The following is a 19075-nucleotide window of genomic DNA, read 5'->3' as shown; positions in this document are numbered from 1 at the left end:
ACCATAAAACAGAAGAAGCCACCTGAGGCCCAACAGTGCTGAACACAACCTAGAAACTGGCTACAGCTGAGCACACACAAGCACTATTCTAGGAATACATAAATTTCAGTCCCTACCAAAGTTGTCCCCTCTTCAGTAGCTGACAGAAGCATCCTGTACTGCCACAGCACAGTGCATGCCCTAAGAGCAGCCTGTTTATGCAACCCCAAAGCTGTCAATAGTAGACTCAAGCTCAATCATGCTTGTGTCCCAGCCACAGGCGTCTACTCTGCACCTTCTGCAGGTTACTCAGTGCCACTATGGATGGGACCCTGCACTACAGCCCAGGGTTGCCACACTCTGTGCATCTTGAAATCTACACAGGTAAGCTCAGTCCAGTTGACAGCTCTGGGTGCAGGAAACACTTTTATAGGCCGGCACATAAGACTGCAATCCCAACCAGGAAGAGACTAGATGCTAAACTACAGACAATTAGGGGTTCTTTCTCTCACCCTCCAGAAAGCCATAGGCACGCCCAGCATACCAAACAACAGAGGGAGCAGAATAGACTTGCATCAGAGGTGGGCTAGAGAGGTTATTACCTCTACATCCAGAGAAACTTACAGGCAAACTAGGAGGTGAGGGCATTTACTAAGCCTGCCAAAACCCAATGAAATTCAAATCCAGAAGGCCCAATAAGAAATCTCTCCATCTCAATTAGTTTAGTAAGAAATAATTTAAAAATAGTTTTTAATTTCACAGATATTATTTTTATATTGATTTGCTAGGTTTCTCCCTATTATTTAATATTGTATTCATTAACACAGTTATATATATAAATATATATTTAATGAATTAAATGGATTTACTCATTCCTCTTTCTCCTTGTTCACTTTATATTCTCTCCCTCTTTTTCTTTTTGTGTTTTCTACTCCTGTCTCTCCACTGCCATTTCCTTTCCCTCTTTCCTCATCATGACCCCACAGTTTAATAGCAATGTACTTTCTTTAATACCCAATTTCTTAACTTATGCTAGAGAATTACTCCACATTTCCACTTTTAGATAAAAGAGATTGAGAAGAACATGCTCAGAATATTTTTTGAAGGTTTATTAGTATATGGCTTTGTTCTGAATTGATCACAGCTGATTGTATCTCCTCTCAAAACAGTGTGAGGGACTGAATATAAAAATAATGTTGGGTGTGAGTTTTGACATAGATATATTCCCAACTCAGGGCACACAATTAAGAGAAACAGCTCACTAAAAAGTTCCTTACATAATACTGGAAGAGATAATCATCCTAGCAGATGTGAAAATATCAACCCAGAAATACAAAAAATGTGAGGAAACAAGGTAATAAGATAGTTTTCAAAATTCACACCTCTCCAATAACTAATTTCATAGACATTGAAGTCAAGAAAATGTCAGATGAAGAATTCAACAAGTTTTTGGACAGGGGTTGTAGCTCAGTGGTAGAGCGCTCCTCTAGCAAGTGTCAGGCACTGGATTTGATTCTGAGCACTGCATAAAAATAAGCAAATAAAATAAAGGTATTGTCCATCAACAACTAAAAATATTTTTTAAAAATTCAAAAATTGGTTAAAATGATCACTGAAGTAAAAGAACATCTATCAAATAAACTAAAGGAAGAAAGGTAGGCTATAAAAGAGCATTTCAATTAAAAGATACAGATTCATAAAAAGCACCAAACAGAAATCTTGGAAATAAAAATCTCAATCAAATAAAAAAGTCATTTGAAAGTCTTACTAATAGATTAGGTGATGTAGAAAACAAAGTTTTAGGCCTTGAAGAGAAAATATTAATGAGAATACTTTACATGAGCAGAGTATCTAAGAAATATGGGACATTAAAAGACCTAACAAGGCTCATAGAACAAGAGAGATACATGACACTGATATACCAAAAATACAGACCAAGTAAAGAATTTTTAAAAGCTACAAGACAGAAATGCCAAGGTCATCTATAAAGGAAAACCAGTCACAATGACAGCAAATCTTTCAGCAAAAACTTTAAAGGCCAGGAAGGCTTGGAACAAATTGTTTCAAGCCCTGAAAGAATATAATTATAAACCTAGATTGCTATTTCCAGTAATTATGTGACAGACCCTAAGAAGAAATAAAAAAATTTATGTGATAAGCATAAACAAAAGGAAATCATGACCACTAAGCAAATACTATAGAAAAATAGAAAATTCTACACACAGAAGATGATAGAAGTTTTAATAAGGAGATCTCGGAAAGGAATAAATCTCATTAGAAGAGTATATTAGTCATCCACAGACTGAAAATGAAAAGATGGAAAATTATATTTAATGCAGATGGAGCCTGAAAGAAGCAGGGGTGGTAACTCTCACATCAGAAAGAAGCAAATTTTAATAAAAAAAAAAGTGGCTAAAAAGATCACTGGTAGAGAAAAAGGTCCAACAAGAAAAAATAAAGATTGAAAATATTATCCCCCAAATACCTATGCACTGAATGAGACAAAATAAACAATATTTGACAGTAAGACTCAGATAAATTCCAATACAACAATCAAGGTAACTTCAATATAATTCTCCAATAGATACATCATCCAACTATAAAATCAACACAGACACTACACAAATAAAACCTACTATAGATCAAATGGACTTAGGGACATCTACAGAATATTTCATCCAACAACAGCTGAATATGCTTTCTTTTCAGATGCTCATGAAATGTTCTCCAAGGTAAACCCTATTTTAGGACACAAAACAAGTCTTTGAAAACATTTTTCAAAAACTGAAATAATTCTTTGCATCATATCAGATCATAACAAAATAAATTCATTGGCCAAGAAAACTACAGAAACTATATAAATACATGGAGATTGAATAATGCAATTCTGAATGATGAGCACAGGACAGGCATGTTAGGTCACAAAATAAGTCTCAGCAAATTTGAAAAAAATGAAGCCAAAGCATGTATCTTCCTCTGAAAACAATGGAATATAACTAGAAAAACAGTAAGAATTTTAGACACTGACTATAGAAATACATGCATATTAGAAAACATTCTCTTCATTAACCAATAGGAAAATTTAAAAATTTCTTGCAAACATATACAAATAATGTTCTAAAACTTATGGCAATATGGTAAAAGCAGAACAAATAGGTAACTTTTATAGTAGCAAGTACTTACATTAGAAAAATAAGATTTCACAAAAACAAATTAAGGATGTAAATTAAAGAACTAGAAAAGAATTAACCAAACCCCAAGTTAGTAGAAGAAAAAAAATAACAAAGATTGAGCAAAAATAAATAAAATAGAGCCTTAAAAAATACAAAAGATTAATAAAAAGGGATTTTTTAAAAAGATAAACAAAACTGACTAATCTTTACTATGTAGACTAACAAAACAACAATAGCAACAACAAAAAAGAAACAGAAGACCCAAGTAAATAACATCAGGGAATACAAATACAAAGAATCATTAACGATTATGATGTATAACTATATAGGAATAAATTGAAAAACCTAGAAGAAAAGTATAAATTTCTGGATACATATGACCTAACAAAGTTGAATCACAATGACAAAAATCAGAAGTGATCAATAACCAGTAATACAAAAATTTACCAAAGAAGAAATGCCTAGGATGAGATGGCTTCATGCCTGAATTCTGCCAAACATTTAAAGAAGGAATAATGCCGGTTCTCCTCTAAATACTTTAAAGAAATGAAAAGGAGGAAACCCCTGAAAACTTACTCTGTTAAGATAGCATTACCCTGATAAATAAACCAGGCAAAAACAAACAACAGCAAAAACAGACTATAGCCAGGCGTGGTGGTGTATATCTGTAATCCGAGTGGCCCAGGAGGCTGAGGCATTAAGTGAGGCATTAAGCAACTCAGTGAGACCCTGTGTCTAAATAAAATACGAAATAGGGCTGGGGATGTGGCTCTGTGATCAACTGCTGCGAGTTCTCTCTCTGATCCCTCCCCCCCCTCTCCCCCACAAACCCAGATCATTACAGATCAATATCCCTGATGAACAAATATGCAATAATTCTCAAAACTATGTTAGCAAATCACAAAAACTATGTTAGCAAACACAAAAGTACATTAAAAAGATCCTGTGCCATGATCAAATTAAATTTATCCCAGGGATACAGGGAGGTTCAAAATAATAAACTTAGCACAGTAATACATCAATAGAAGAAAGGACAAAATCATCTAATTATGTCAGTAGATAGAAAAACTGTATTCAATAAAATTCAATGTCCCTTTGTGATAAAAACTCTCAAAAAATTAGATAAAGAAGAAATGTACTTTGAGATAATGAAGCCCACACGTGACAAAATTGTAACCAATACTCTGAATAGGTAAAAGCTGACATCATTACCTCTAAGATGAAGGAAAAGATAATGATGTCTATTTTCACTGTTCTCATTCAACACAATATTGGAAATCTTAGGCAGAGGAATAAAGCAAGAGAAAGAAATAAAGGGCACCCAAATAGGAAAGAAGAAACTAAAATTGTTTTTGTTTATAGAGGACATGATTTGATATATAGAAAAAACTGAAGATTCTTCTGAACTGTTAAAAAGGATAAATTTCATTAAGGTTGTAGGATATAAAAATTAGCAAAAATCAGTAGCTTTTTAATTTAAATATGCCAAAAACAAAATTGCTAAAAAACTAATCAATAAAATAGTCCCATTCACAATACCTACAAACTTAAGTGAAAAGAAGTAAAAATAAAATACCTAGGAATAAGTTTAAACAAGTGACTAATCTCTACAACAAACATAACAAAATGCTGATGAAATAAATTGAAGAGGACAAAAGTAAATAGAAAGACACTTCCTGTTCATGGAGTAAAAAAATCTTTATTATTAAAATATCCACAGTACTCAAATCAATCTACAAATTCAATATTATTCCTAACAAAGCAAATATGTTTTCTCAGAACATAACTAAAAGTTTTATGCAATCACAAAAGGTGCCAAATAGCCAAAGCAGTCCTGAGCAAAAAAAGCTGAAGGTGCTATAATACCTGACTTCAAAAGATACTACAAAGATATAGTAACCAAAACAACATGGTGTTAACATAGAGTACAAAAGAATTGAGTTCCTAGAGATAAATCCACAAATAACAGTGGACAGTTTTGGATAAGGTACCCATAGTGTACATTGAGGAATGGAAAGTTTCTTCCTTGAACTGTTCCAGGAAAACTGGATATATATATTCACAAGATGAAAACTAGATCCCCATCTTTCACCATATAAAAAAAAACTACAAAAAAATTATAAAAAAAATTAAATGTAAGACCCGTATCTATAAAACTACTAGATGAAAATATAGAGAAATGTTTCAGTACATTGGTCTGGGAAAAGATATTTTTTGCTATCAATTCACAAACACAGGAAACAAAATATGTGATAAATTGGATTATCATAAACTAAAACTTCTTCATGATACTGAAACCCATCAAAATAATGAAGACATAACTGACAGAATAGGAGAAAATATCTGCAAGCCATTTATCTGACAAGGGACTAATATTTAGAATATACCAGTTAATCAAAAACTCAAGACAAAAACAATCCAGTTTTCAAAAGACTGAAAGACACAGACTTTTTCACAAAGACAGTAAAAAAATGGCCAATAAAGGATCAACCCAGGCACCTACTGACAAAAGAATAGATAATGAAAATGTGATATGTAGATACAATGAAATATTATTCAGTCATCAAAAGGATGAAAGCTTGTCCATTGTGAGACGAGAGATGAAGTAGAAGACATTATGTTAAGTGAAGCAAGTCAGGCTCAGAAAGAATATGTTCTTCGACATATATAGAATAAAAGTTGGATCTCAAAGAAGTGGAGAAGAGAATGGTGGTTACCAGAGCCTGAGTAGGACATGGGGAAAAGAAGACAGAGAGTGAATTATTAACAGGTAGAAGGGTACAGCTGGATAGGAAAAATAACTCCTAATGTTTTACAGCACAACAGCCTAACTATAGTTCACAACAATTAACTGAAAATATTTCAAAATAGGTAGTAGAGAAAATTTCAAATATTCCTACCACAAAGAAATAATAAATGCCTTAAGTGACAGATAAGCTAATTACCCTGACATTATCTACATTTGTGCACATGTATTAAATGTCAGATTATACTCCATAAGTTTGTATAAGTACGATGCATCAATTAGAAGTAAAGATACTTTTAAAGAAAAGAATGAAGAGATAACAGAAGCAAAAAGTAAAACTCTCTTTATTCAAAGATGACCGTATCTCACATGTAGAAAAGTTCTAAACAACCTAAAAAAAACAGAATAAAACAAAACTCACCACACCCTGACCAAAACTGCTAGAATAAAATTACTTTGTACAAATTTTAAAAACTGTATTTTTGTGTAATAGCAGGGAACAATCTAACACAAAATAATAAAATCGCAGTTACAAGATAAAATATGAAAACAATTAGAAAAGAATTGATTCATTACAATTCATATGAAAACTTCAGAAGCTTTTGTGTAAAACAGGACAAGTTCATCCCCAAATTTGTATTCTGCAAAGGACCTATAATACTCAAAACAACTTTGAAAAGGAAGAACAAAGTAGAAATACTATATTACCTAATTTAAAAATCTTACTCAAGGGCTGTGGCTGTGGCTCAGTGGTAGAGTATTTGCCTAGCACATGTGAGGCCCTGGGTTCGATCCTTAGCACCACATAAAAAATAAATGAATAAAATAAAGCTATAGAAAAAAAAGTTACTTCATTTAAAAAAAATCTTACTTAAATGCTACTCAAAGAAGGTAGCATGGGGGTAAGGACAAATAGCTCAGAATGCAAATCAATCTACAAGTTCAGTGTTGTTATCTTTATACCTAAAGTAGTCAGATACATCCATTAAAATAAAAAGAGATTAATATATTTTGAAGATGCAAAACTTCTTGGGCAAATTCTAGCAAATCACATCCAATAATAAATATTTAAAAATATAGCATTAAAAAATAAAAGAAAAAACTACAACATGACTGTGGGTTTTGACCCATGAATAAATGTAAACATGAAAGTCAAACAACTCAGTTCATCACGTTAACAATGTTCAAAAAGAAAATTACACAATGATCTCTAGATGCAGAAAAGCAATTCATAAAATCCAATGTACATTCTGAATTAAAACTTTCTGAAGAACAGAAACAAACAAACTTCCTCAGTCTAATAGATGGCATCTATGAAAACCTTACAGTAAACAATACATTTAATGGTGAAAGACTAATTTTTTTAGACAAAAAAGCCAGACTAATGAGAAGTATATATTGTATAATTCTATTGCTGCAAAAGTCTAAAAGAGAACCATGAATCAAATAGCAGAACAACAATCGTTTAAGGATGATGGGAGGGTAAAGTGCTGAGAAAGTAGGTAGGGAGGAACTACAAAGTGCCAAGAAAAATCTTCTAAGGTTGATGGACTTATTATTTATCTTATGGCTTTTCAGGTACATAATATGTCAAAACCCATTCAATTATACAATTAAATGTGCAGTTTTACTTCAATTATACATTCACAAAGAACAAAAGACTACATGACTGCATGCCACATACATGTAAGCTCTTTTTTTCGTTTCAAATAAATGGGTCAGTATTGGATTATATACAAGGTTTACGCAAAAAAGAGGATATAAAGATCTAACCAGAGAATCCATACTAAAACTAAGGCCTTGGTTCTGTTTCAAAAGATATTTATATACTTTTGAGTTAAAATGTTTAAATTCTGCTAAAATCTTAAAGTTATATATAAACACACACCTACACACAAAATTTCTTATGTTAAACTACTGCTTTATATTAATTTATCAACTACAGTTTCAAATCTATCTGAAAACAGTGCTTCTATTGGAGTGTATCTACCTATACATATACTGCATCTAAGTAACAGAAATATAGGTACACATACAATCTATTAATTTTATGTCAAATATGCTTTTATTTTTATTTATTTTTTCTTTTTTTATTGATTATTTAAAGCATTACATAGCTCATGATATATCATCTTTCATACATTAGACTCAAATTGTGTTTTGAACTCCCATTTTCACCCCAAATACAGATTGCAGAATCACATCTGTTACATATTCACATTTTTACATAATGCCATATTAGTGACTGTAGTATTCTGCTACCTTTCCTAATATGCTTTTATAATGTAGTATTTTTAAAGTTTTATGACTTCACAGAAAGACAAACTAAACTCATTCGTAATGTAGTATGACAAAAAATATTTCGCTAACAATTCCTTTCTTATTCTTGTCCTCTTTCTTCTTAACAGACATGCTTAAAAAAGATTAGTCATTAATTTGATTATTAAACAAGACAGTAAGTAACACAGATCAAGAAGTAAAGCATTTAATTTTTTTCAAATGTGAAAAACATATCTTATTAAGGCTACATTAATTTAATAATCACATAAATATTCTATTAGTACTAATGCCAAGTCCATAGGCTGCCTCCAACAGTAGACAGTCTGAGTTTGGAAGAATGTGGCAGTAATAAGTGCATATTCTGTACATGTCATTTACATAGCATTTATAGCCACAGTTGTTTTCCAGAAAACAAAAGTAATAATTAGTAGAGTATTATGGTTTTACAGTTAGTCTGTTACAAATAAGCAATAATTATCTAAGGTAAAGACTTTCTAAATGACTTTAAAAATCCCTTACCGGTATCTATGAACAAATATGCCCTTAAAAATAGAGTTCATCATATTTTCGATTTCGTCCTGGTTTTCTTGTAGCTGGTGGGGGGAGAAAAGACAGTAAAAAATGTAAATTGAAAAACTGGCCATTTTATTTGGAATGAACATTTCCAACTGTTTTAAAATCCTGGTTATTATCTATCCTTTCTCTCATTATGCAATAGATGTTTGAAATAACCAGTATACTTGCGTTATTTCTACAGCTTTATCACCTTAAATCTCTTGCTGTCTCTATCTAGACACGGATTAGCTAGGAATGGTAGTGAATATCTGTAATTTAAAGGACTCAGGAGCCTGAGGCAGGAGGAATTCAAGTTTGAGGCCAGTTGCAGCAACTTAGCAAGATCCTCCGCAACCTGGTGAGACCCTGTCTAAAAATAAAAAAATAAGAACAACTGGGGATTGAAAAAGAACTCAGTAGTGCCTCTAGGTTCAATCCCCATTTATTAAAAAGAAAAGAAACAAGAAGAAAAAATAGATATATACTACACAATGACTAACAAGTGATCAGGCTCCTATCTCCAAAGTATCATCTGCTTTGTGAATAGGCCTAAATTTCTATACATCTCACCAAATCAGGTCTTTGGCTTGGTGTTGTTTTCCTTAGATAAGGGATCATCAGTGATCAATATATCTGTCATTCTACAAGAACTTCCTACTCCATCTAAAGTATCCAAATATTACTTTCCATCTGAGTAATTCACAACTGAAAGTAGGCCAAGTTCCTCAATTAGGAGGCATAAGAGAAAACAGTGGTGTAATGGAACAAAATAAACTACTACAGGAAAGATAAGTTTCAGGCAACATCAGTGATCAGAGATAAAGTTTATTTACTACTCAAAAGCAGTGCTATAACATGACACTTGATATGGTATTTATTATTCCAATTTATCTTATCATTTGCTGTGTAATAATGTCCAGTGACATATTTGCTATTGCTAAAAACATGATAATAAAATTCATTCAGATTTATTCTTTGCTGTATGCTATTTCAGATTTTACTAAGTTTGAGAACAGAGAAAGATGTTCCTTAACTTAAGATGGTATTATATCCTGATCAATCCATTTTAAGTTTAAAATATTAAGTCAGCAATGCATTTAACCTATCAAATATCACAGCATCACCTAACCTACCTTAAATGTGCTCACAACACTTAAACTAGTAGCCTACTGATGGGCAATCATTTAACACAAAGCCTATTTTATAATAGAGTGTTGAACATCTAATGTATACACATAGATGGGCATTTTGTAGCCATGATGGGATAAAAAAACTGACAAAACAATATCCAAAAAACTACTGGCAATACAGTATACCTCAAAGAGTATTATGATTGTGTAGCTGAATGTGAACCACTACTGTCCAGCATCAGGAGAGAATGAGTATGGTATTATATGTACTACTAGCCTGAAAAAAATGAAAAATAAAATTTGAAGCATAGTTTTATGCTAAATATATATGGCTTTTGCTCTACTGTAAGGTAAGAATAATTTTAAGTAATATCATCATATAGGGCACCATTTGGATTTTTTGAGTAAGTCATTCAAATTATGGTAACTTATTGTAAATTATAAAAATTCCTTTTGCTTTATTAATTACTATAGAAAACTGATTCATAAGAGTCCTACATTTTATGGGCTGAAGTTGTAGCTCACTGGTAGAGCACTTGGTTAGCACATGTGAGGCACTGGGTTTGATTCTCAGTACCGCATATAAATAAATAAAGATCCATCAACAATTAATAAACGCATTAAAAAAAAAGAGAAGAGTCCTACATTTTAGTTGGCAATACTTAATAAAGCCCTGTTCCAATATTTACCTCCACAACATTTCAAGCATAATGTGTTAGGGGTTAAAACATGTTCTTCAAAAATTTGTACATTTAAGTTGTAATGCACAGTAACTCAAAATATGGCCTCATTTAGAAACAAGGTTGTGACAAAACAATTCTTAAAAATGGGGTCACACTAGAGTAGGGCAGGCCTCTAATTCAACATGACTTGTAATGGTTATAAATAGAACAGATGTAAAGACAGACAAACATACACAGGAAGAACATCATGAAGACTGGAGTCATGCTCTTAGGAGAGAAGCCTAGAACATATCTTTCCCTAACGCCTTGAGAGAACATGGTCTTGTCAACACCCTGATCTTCGACAGCTATCATCCAAAAGTACAAGAAAATAAATTTCACTTGTTTAAATTACTCAGATAGTGGTACTCCATTCCAGCAGTCCTATAAAACTTATACAAAATGGATAATAAAGATATTTGAGAGGGCTAGGGATGTGGCTCAAATGGTAGCGTGCTCGCCTGGCATGCGTGTGGCCTGGGTTCGATCCTCAGCACCACATACAAATAAAGATGTTGTGTCTGCTGAAAACTAAAAAAATATTAAAAAGATATTCTCTCTCTCTCTTAAAAAATATATTAGAGATACATTGCTTTTTCTTACCCATGAATAACACATTATTCATATAATACACACACACACACACACACACACACACACAAATTCCTTTTCAGCAATGTGATACTCTTTTCTCAAGTTAAAAGGTAGATTATTACAAATCTAAAAATTTTACTTCCAATTAGATGATAAAAATGTTCCTATTAAAAATCCAGTTTTAAAATGTTTCAACATATATATGTAATGTTATTCTAAGCCAGGTGCAGTAGTTCACACCTGTAATCCCAGTTGTTTGGAAGGCTGAGGCTCACAAGTTCCAGGCCAGCCTCAGCAACTTAGCAATACCCTGTCTCAACATAAAAAATACAAAGGGCTGGGAATGTAGCTCAGTGGTAAAGCATCTCTGGTTTTAATCCCCAGTACCCAAAAGAAAAAAAAAAAACAGTCTAAAACTGGGCCCAATGGAAGGAGGTATAGTTCATTGGTAGAAAGCCTGCCTAGCTTGCATGAGTTCCTGGGTTCAATCATGAGCACAGCAAAAAACAAAAGAAAACAACAAATGAACAACAACAAACAAAATCTGGACCAACCTAATTTATAGTAATACCTTATATATCAGCAGGCTTTGGCTTTCTCCTAGAAACACAACTTTTCTGGCCTACAGTTATGACTTAAGTATTTACTGTGCTTTCTGAGTCCATACCCTGACAACCTTTCTGAGCTGCTTAAGGTTCAGACAGCCTTCTTTTGAAAATTGATTTGTCTATGATCTTTGTCTACCTCAGAAGGCACTTAGCCAATCAGCAATGAACATTCCTGTTTTATCTGAGAACTCTGAGATCAAACAAATTAAAAATAAATTTTAAAAATAGTAGAGGATAGGAAGGGCAGCAGAATACAACATACACTAGTATGGCAGTATGTAAAAAAGTGGATGTGTAACTGATGTGAATCTGCAATACGTATACAGGGTAAAAATGGGAGTTCATAATCTGCTTGAATCAAACGTATGAAATATGATATGTCAAGAGCTTTGTAATGTTTTGAACAACTAATAATAATAAAAAATATAAACCTTTCTGCAGAGAACAAAGAAAAATTACTTATATTTACTACATATTCCATCAGTTACAATGAAATTTACTTACCTCTTTACGTTTCTGAAGTAGTAATTCCAACCTTTCATTGGCTCTTTTCCCAATCATTTTATTTCTCTCAGCTTCATACTGTCTCTGTGTATTATCCTGATGAATACTGAGGTTTAAGGCAACATTCACCAGAGCAGTCATGAGCTTCATGGCTATGAAATATAAGAAATATTATAATATTCACCTACAAAACATACTTTCATCCAAAAGATTACAAATTTATAAAGCAAATGAATAAAAGATAAAAGTACGATTTGTTTTATAACTCAGGGAAATTTAAACTTTTCAAAATGGTAATTTTATAGAAATAAACTCATCTTTTTTAGTCTTGAACATAATTTTCTCTTCCTCAAGAAAAAATCTGTTGGGCTTGTTAACATTTCCTAGTTAAAAAGAGCTTCATCCTAATTATCAGCCAGAAAGATTTAAGCAGCATCTTAAACAATCTCTTCCCTCTACTTCCAAATACAAACACCTTAGCGTTGGCATACTAATCAAGCTTATATCTCTCTTCTGACCACCAGATCTGTGTGTACAAATGTTTCCTTAATGCCTTTATGTACATACATCAAGGTCCCTTAAATGTTTACAATTTATGATCCTTGTATCACCAAAGATGGTCTTCTCCCTCTTTTTCTCACTTCAGTGAGCTGCACAATTTTCAATTCCCCCCCCCAAAAAAAAACACTGATCACATTGAACTCTTTAAAAAATGCATTCTGTGAATTTCCACAGAATACTCTCTTCAGTCACAGTGTTAATGTACTCTTAAATGTTCACTTGGTATTTGTAAATCCTATTAAATATTTTCAAACTTCTGTTTGTAAATCATCTGTTCAACAAATATGAACATGAATCTCAAATTTTTATTTGTCTATTCATTCATATTTGTCTTCACTGTTGAGACAGAGTATGGGAAATACTGGTAAAGAAATAAGACAGTCTGTGTTGGTAAATAATTTCCCTTTTTGTTCCTTTTAGGTAATTCATCCACAAATATAAATGTTCACTAATAAAAAAATGAGCTGTCCAGTGCTTTAGAACTGATTCACATATCTGCTAACATATCAATTTAACTAAAAATGAGCATACATTTCTTTTAAAATTCTATTTCCTTTTAATTACATATATAACATACATAATGCTGGATTGATGTCTATTTACTTATCTATTAATCTATTATTGATCTATCTGCATACTCCCAATGTTCTTCTTAAACTGTATATTTTGGCCAGTTTCATGTCAACACTGTTTGTTGCTGCCCTAAAACCAAAATATAAAACAAAAATCCTGAAAACAAACACATTTAAGTTAATGACAATTTAGATATGCATCTAATACTTCTTTTCCTGAGATATGATATTGCAAATAATACACTGAGAAACATTCTTGTGTTTCAAAATACAAGCTAGTGTTTTGCAGGTTTATTTATACATTGTCAACAGTAGAATATGTGACTATACAAATAAAGGTAAAAAAAGTCTTTTTTAATTAATCTGTATTAGAAAGGAAAACAGCTCAAAGACAGAAGGATCTGGGACAAACTATCTGAGTGAGGCATTCTGAGCACACAAAGTGATAACCAACAGGGGTTCAGTATAAACTTCTGGATCTCTAAAGCAAAATGAACTGAAGATCTAGGATTTGGAAAGTATTAAAACTAACACATAAACTCTGCCTGGAATTACCAGTGGAAAATGAGGCACAGATTTTCTTGAGTTTAGTCATTTTTGCTTTCAGCTATGTATCTTTTTATGAATCCTGATACTAAACTCTGTTATTAAATGACTCTCCTCTCAGCTCAGATATATAAACAAGAAAATAATCAACTTACGACAATGAACAAAAAATGCAAAATGAGCAAACATTTTCAGGAAAGTGCCATATATAATATAATTTACTCTTTGAGTTAAAATATTTCTAAATCTGTAAATTTAAGACTTCACCAAAAGTTTTACTTTTCTTATTAACACATAAACAAATAGATCGAGAATAGCCTTCTACTTTTATGAGATAAATACAACTTGACAATTATGTTTTCTTTAGTCCCCTGAAAACAACTGATTAATGCATAGAGTATTTATTAAATTTTACTAGTATTACCAAAAAAATTTTTCATAAAGTAGTAATCCAACGGGATTTAGCCTTCATATTATGACAGAGGGTTTGAAGTGCCTTCTTCTTCTCTACCAAGGAGAGTAATATTTCATTTAGTTTTTACATTTTTAACTGTGGGTTATAGAATGATGAACATGATCTAGTACTGTGCTGAGAGTATGGTCAGCAAACAGCTGCTTACAAAAAAGGTTTATTATAAGGTCACTGTAAGTACAAATTTGAAAGTGCTTAGAAATTTTGATAGCAATCTGACAGTATGTTGTAGCTAATAAAATGACAGTAATAAATATTTCATTTTTCCTAAATTCTATTTGATTGCATTTTACAAAAGTACTAGTTTGTGACAGATTGGTAAACAAAACTCTTTTTTTACTCCACATAGTTCACAAAGCACTTATTTAGTGCTTCCTCACTCACATATCAACCCAATATATAGTAAGCATTGGTTGATGTGTTAGAGATACAAAAATGAACAAACAAAGCACCTGACTACTTGAGAGTAAAAGTGGAGGAAAAAAAACCAAATAGGAGAAGAGTGAAGGAGAGCTGAAAATCTTTTGCTTAAAATGTTAAATAATAATTTAAAAGTAAAGTGATGATGGCTTAGATTAAGGTGGCAGCAAGAGGTAGAAAAAAATGGTTACATATAATGTATATTTTAACAGTGTAGGTGAACAAATTTTAAAAATTATAATGAAGGAAATTTAAAAATTATAATAAAGGAAATCAGAGAAATAGAAGCAACAAAGGTACCTAAAAAGTGCCCCCACCCCGGCTAATTATGTATTTAAGTGGCAATGTCCAGTAGGTAAAACGTTTAGAAGTTGCTATCAAAGACATTGGTATTGAGAGCTATAAAACTGGATGGCACAAATATTTAATGAAAAATTACTGGCCAAAGGAAAAAATATCAGGTATGATTTGTTTGTTGTAAAGAAAATCCTGCCCTGGGGCTGAGGTTGTGGCTCAGTGTTAGAGCAGTTGCTTAACATGAGTGAGGCACTGGGTCAGATTCTCAGAGCAGCACATAGAATGAATAAAATAAAGGTCAATCAACATCAAAAAAAAAAAAAAGAAAGAAAAGAATTTTTTTTTAAAAAAAAAGCTTGCCGTGTGTGTGTGTGTGTGTGTGTGTGTGTGTGTGTTTTAAGGGGGGAGAGCCAAAATGCCTGATGTTATTTATATTACAAAATCATTTAGCAGAAAGAATAAATATGTCACTTATTTTCATATACCAGTCTTCTAAGCTCTTTGCACGTATGTATTCAGATCAGCTAAGAGACAGTGGTTACACAGCCAGTGACTGGTAGAAAATTTGATTACAAGCAGATTTGTTCCATATTCCAAGCTCCCAATCATTATACCACACTGCCTCTCACTGAACCTGTATTTGCTATTATACACATAAAATATTTTTGAAACTAGAAATTTTAGTTTTCTTCAGGGAAAAGAATTTGAGATTGGGATAGATAAGTAGTATGTCACCATGTAACATTTTTTACTTTGAATATGAACTCTTGAATATTATGCCTCTCAGAATGATTATATTTTCAGAAAAATAATTAAACCATGGAACTGTGTTATGGTTGGTATCTGAAATGTTCCTCCAAAGGGTAATGTGTTGAAAGCTTGGTCTGTAGCTTTGGGAGTGATAGAAACTTTAGGAGATGGTGCCTAGTTGAAGGAGGTAGGTCACTGGGGGATTAACTTTGGAGGGTATATTTTTTTCCCCAACACTCTTCTCCAAGCACCTCGCTCTGTCTGTGCTTCCTAGCTGCCAGCAGATGAGCAGCTTTGCTCTATCATGCCCTTTCACCATGATGTACTGCCTCAATAAGCTCCAAAACAACTGAACTGTCTGACCATAAACTCACATCTGTAAAATTGTAAGTCAAAATGGTTTGTATTTGACTTTCTCAGGTACTTTGTCGCAGTGAACAAAAAGTTAACACAAGGGATGGGGCTGTACCTCATTGGTGAGGCACTACATAAAATAAATAAAAATATTGCGTCTAACTACAACTAAAAAAAAAAAAAGAAAAATTAACACAAACTATTTTTCACTTTATTCATTACTTAATAAAAAAAAACCTGAAGACTGAGTCTTAAAGATAATTCAATATGTGCAGTTTAGTTAAAACCTATAGGATAATACTTGTTTCCAGAAAACATGCAAAGACAGTGTTCCAAGAAGAAAGAAAGGTGACATCCGTGAGTTGCTCAATGACCTAGGCAATGAGAAGATAACTGCTAAAGATACAAAATCAACATAACCCTTCCTATATATCAATAATGAATATGCAGAGACTCAGGAAAATAATTTGATTTATAATACTCCCCATACTCCCCCCACCCCCCCCCAAAAAAAAAAACCAGCACTAGGAATAAATCGAACCAAGGAAGTGAAAGACTTCTACAATGAAAATTACAGAACGCTGAAGAACTGAAGACACAAGGTAGAAAGAGCTCCAGTGAAAGGAAGAATTAATATGTTAAAATGGTCATACTATCAAAAGCAAAGTAGAGATTTAGTGAAATCCCAACTAAAATACAAATGACATCATTTATTGAATTAGGAAAAACAAAAAGTCTTAAAATTCAGTTAGAAGAATAAAAGACACAGAATAGTCAAAGCAATTCTAAGCCAAAAAAACAATGCTGGAGAGGAATCACAATAAATGAATTCAAGTTATACCTGAGTTATAGTAATATAAACTGCATAGTACTGACATAAAAACAGACCCATAGGCCAATGGAAGAAAATAGAAGACACAGACAAACCCAAAAAGATATAGTCATGGATAGCAAAAACATATACAGGAGACAAGATAGCCTTTTTAACTAATGGTGCTAGGAAAACTGGATATCCATATGTCTAAGAATGAAACTCTATTCCTATCTCTTACCCTGAACCAATATCCATTCAAAAGGGACCAAAAAACTAGAAATTAGACCAGAAACTTTGTAACTTCTGGAAGAAAATGTAGGGTCAACATTCTCATAGAGGTACAGGCAAGGACTTTTTCTACAGATTCCTAAAGTTCAGAAAATAACACCAAGAAATAATAAATGGAACAGCATCAAATTTAAAAAGCTTCTGCACAACAAAGAAAACAAGAGTGTAAAGAGAAAAGCTTTGTTAGCTACTCTTCTGACAGAAGGTTTAATATCTAGAATATATAAAGGACTAAAAAAAAACCCAAACAATAAATGAAAAAATAAACTTAACAGACACTTCTTAAAAGAAGTAGTACAAATGGCCAACAAATATAGCAATGAGGAAATGCAAATCAAAAATACACTGAGATTTCATCTTGTTCAAATTAGAATGGCAGCCATCAAGAATTAAAAAACAAAAAACAAATGGAAAAGATGTGTGGGGAAATGAATACTTTTACACTCTTGGTAACACTGTAAATTAGTATAACCACTATGGAAATCAGTATGAAGTTTCCTCAAAAGACTATGGAATAGAACCACCGTATGACCCAGCTATTCACTTTTTGATGTATATCTAAAAGATTTAAAACCAGCATACATCAGGAATACAGCCACATCAATGTTTATAGCAGCACAATTTCAAGAGTCAAGCTATGGAACCAACCTAGGAGCCCTTCAACAGGGCTCAAGAAAAATGAGGTGTGTGTGTGTGTGTGTGTATATATATATATATATATATATATATATATATATATATATATATATACACACACATACATATACATATACACATGCAATGGAGTACTAGCCATAGAGAATGAAATTATGGCATTTGCCAACAAATGATGAAAATGGAGACTATCGTGCTAAATGAAATAAGCCAGTCTCCAAAAATCAAAGGTCAAATATTTTCTCCAATAAGTAGAAGCTAATCCAAACTAGGCAGGCATGGTGTGTGTGTGTGTGTGTGTGTGTGTGTGTGTGTGTGTGTGTGTGTTTAACAAATAAAGAAAAGGGAAAAAAAGGGGAGAAATTTCATCACAAAAAAAGGAAAGATCATTCAATACAGCAGACAAAGGTGGTTGAGGAGGAGGAGGAAAGAAGGATAGGAAAAGGGAAGAACAGTGGAATGAATCTGACTGAACTTTCGTATGTACACATACATGAATATACCACAGTGAATCCCAACATCAAGTATATCTATAAGACACTAATTTAAAAAAAAACTATAAATTACAGATGGATCAGTAGGAGATAGGGAGGGGAACAGAAAGAGGGGGAAAAGGTCAAGGGGAAAAGTGCTAGGGGCTAAATTAAAGCAAGTTATATTCCATTTTTTTGTGATTAATGCCAAAATATATCCTAATATTATATGTAACTAAAATGAATAATTAAAAAAAAGACTAGGAATGAAACCACCCTATGTTCCAGCAATACCACTTCTTGATTTTTATGCCAAAGAATTAAAGTCATCATACTACAGCAACATATGCATACCCTTGTTTATAGCAGCACAATTCACATGGTCAAATTATACAACCAGAATAAAAGCAGATGAATGGAGAAAGAAAATGTGTATATATACACAATGGAGTTTTATTCAGGGACTAAAATGAAATAATGTAATCTGGTGGTAAATGAATGGAACTGGAGGACATCATGTTGAGTGAAATAAGTCAAACTCAGGAAGTCTGATGTTTTCTCCCTTATGTAGATGCTTGTGAAA

At 32.5% G+C, this 19075-nt stretch overlaps 1 protein-coding gene across 1 annotated transcript in view; it reads right to left on the bottom strand.

Moving 5' to 3' along the window:
- Positions 1 to 19075, bottom strand: part of LOC308640603 (cohesin subunit SA-1-like) — a gene marked incomplete at its 3' end in the record, with an annotated part of 135692 nt that overhangs the window by 42778 nt on the left and 73839 nt on the right. Inside the window, exons 5-6 of the mRNA XM_081312446.1 lie at positions 12292 to 12443; positions 8698 to 8771 (exon numbers count right to left, since the gene is read on the bottom strand). Coding sequence (XP_081168572.1) covers positions 8698 to 8771; positions 12292 to 12443 — 226 coding nt within the window. The remainder of the gene's footprint in view (positions 1 to 8697; positions 8772 to 12291; positions 12444 to 19075) is intronic.

This window comes from Spermophilus citellus (assembly GCF_964194105.1).
Source record: "Spermophilus citellus genome assembly, contig: SCAFFOLD_55, whole genome shotgun sequence".
Lineage (NCBI taxonomy): Eukaryota > Metazoa > Chordata > Mammalia > Rodentia > Sciuridae > Spermophilus > Spermophilus citellus.
The sequence above is the reverse complement of the archived record's forward strand: the minus strand, read 5'-3'. Positions and strand labels throughout refer to the sequence as shown.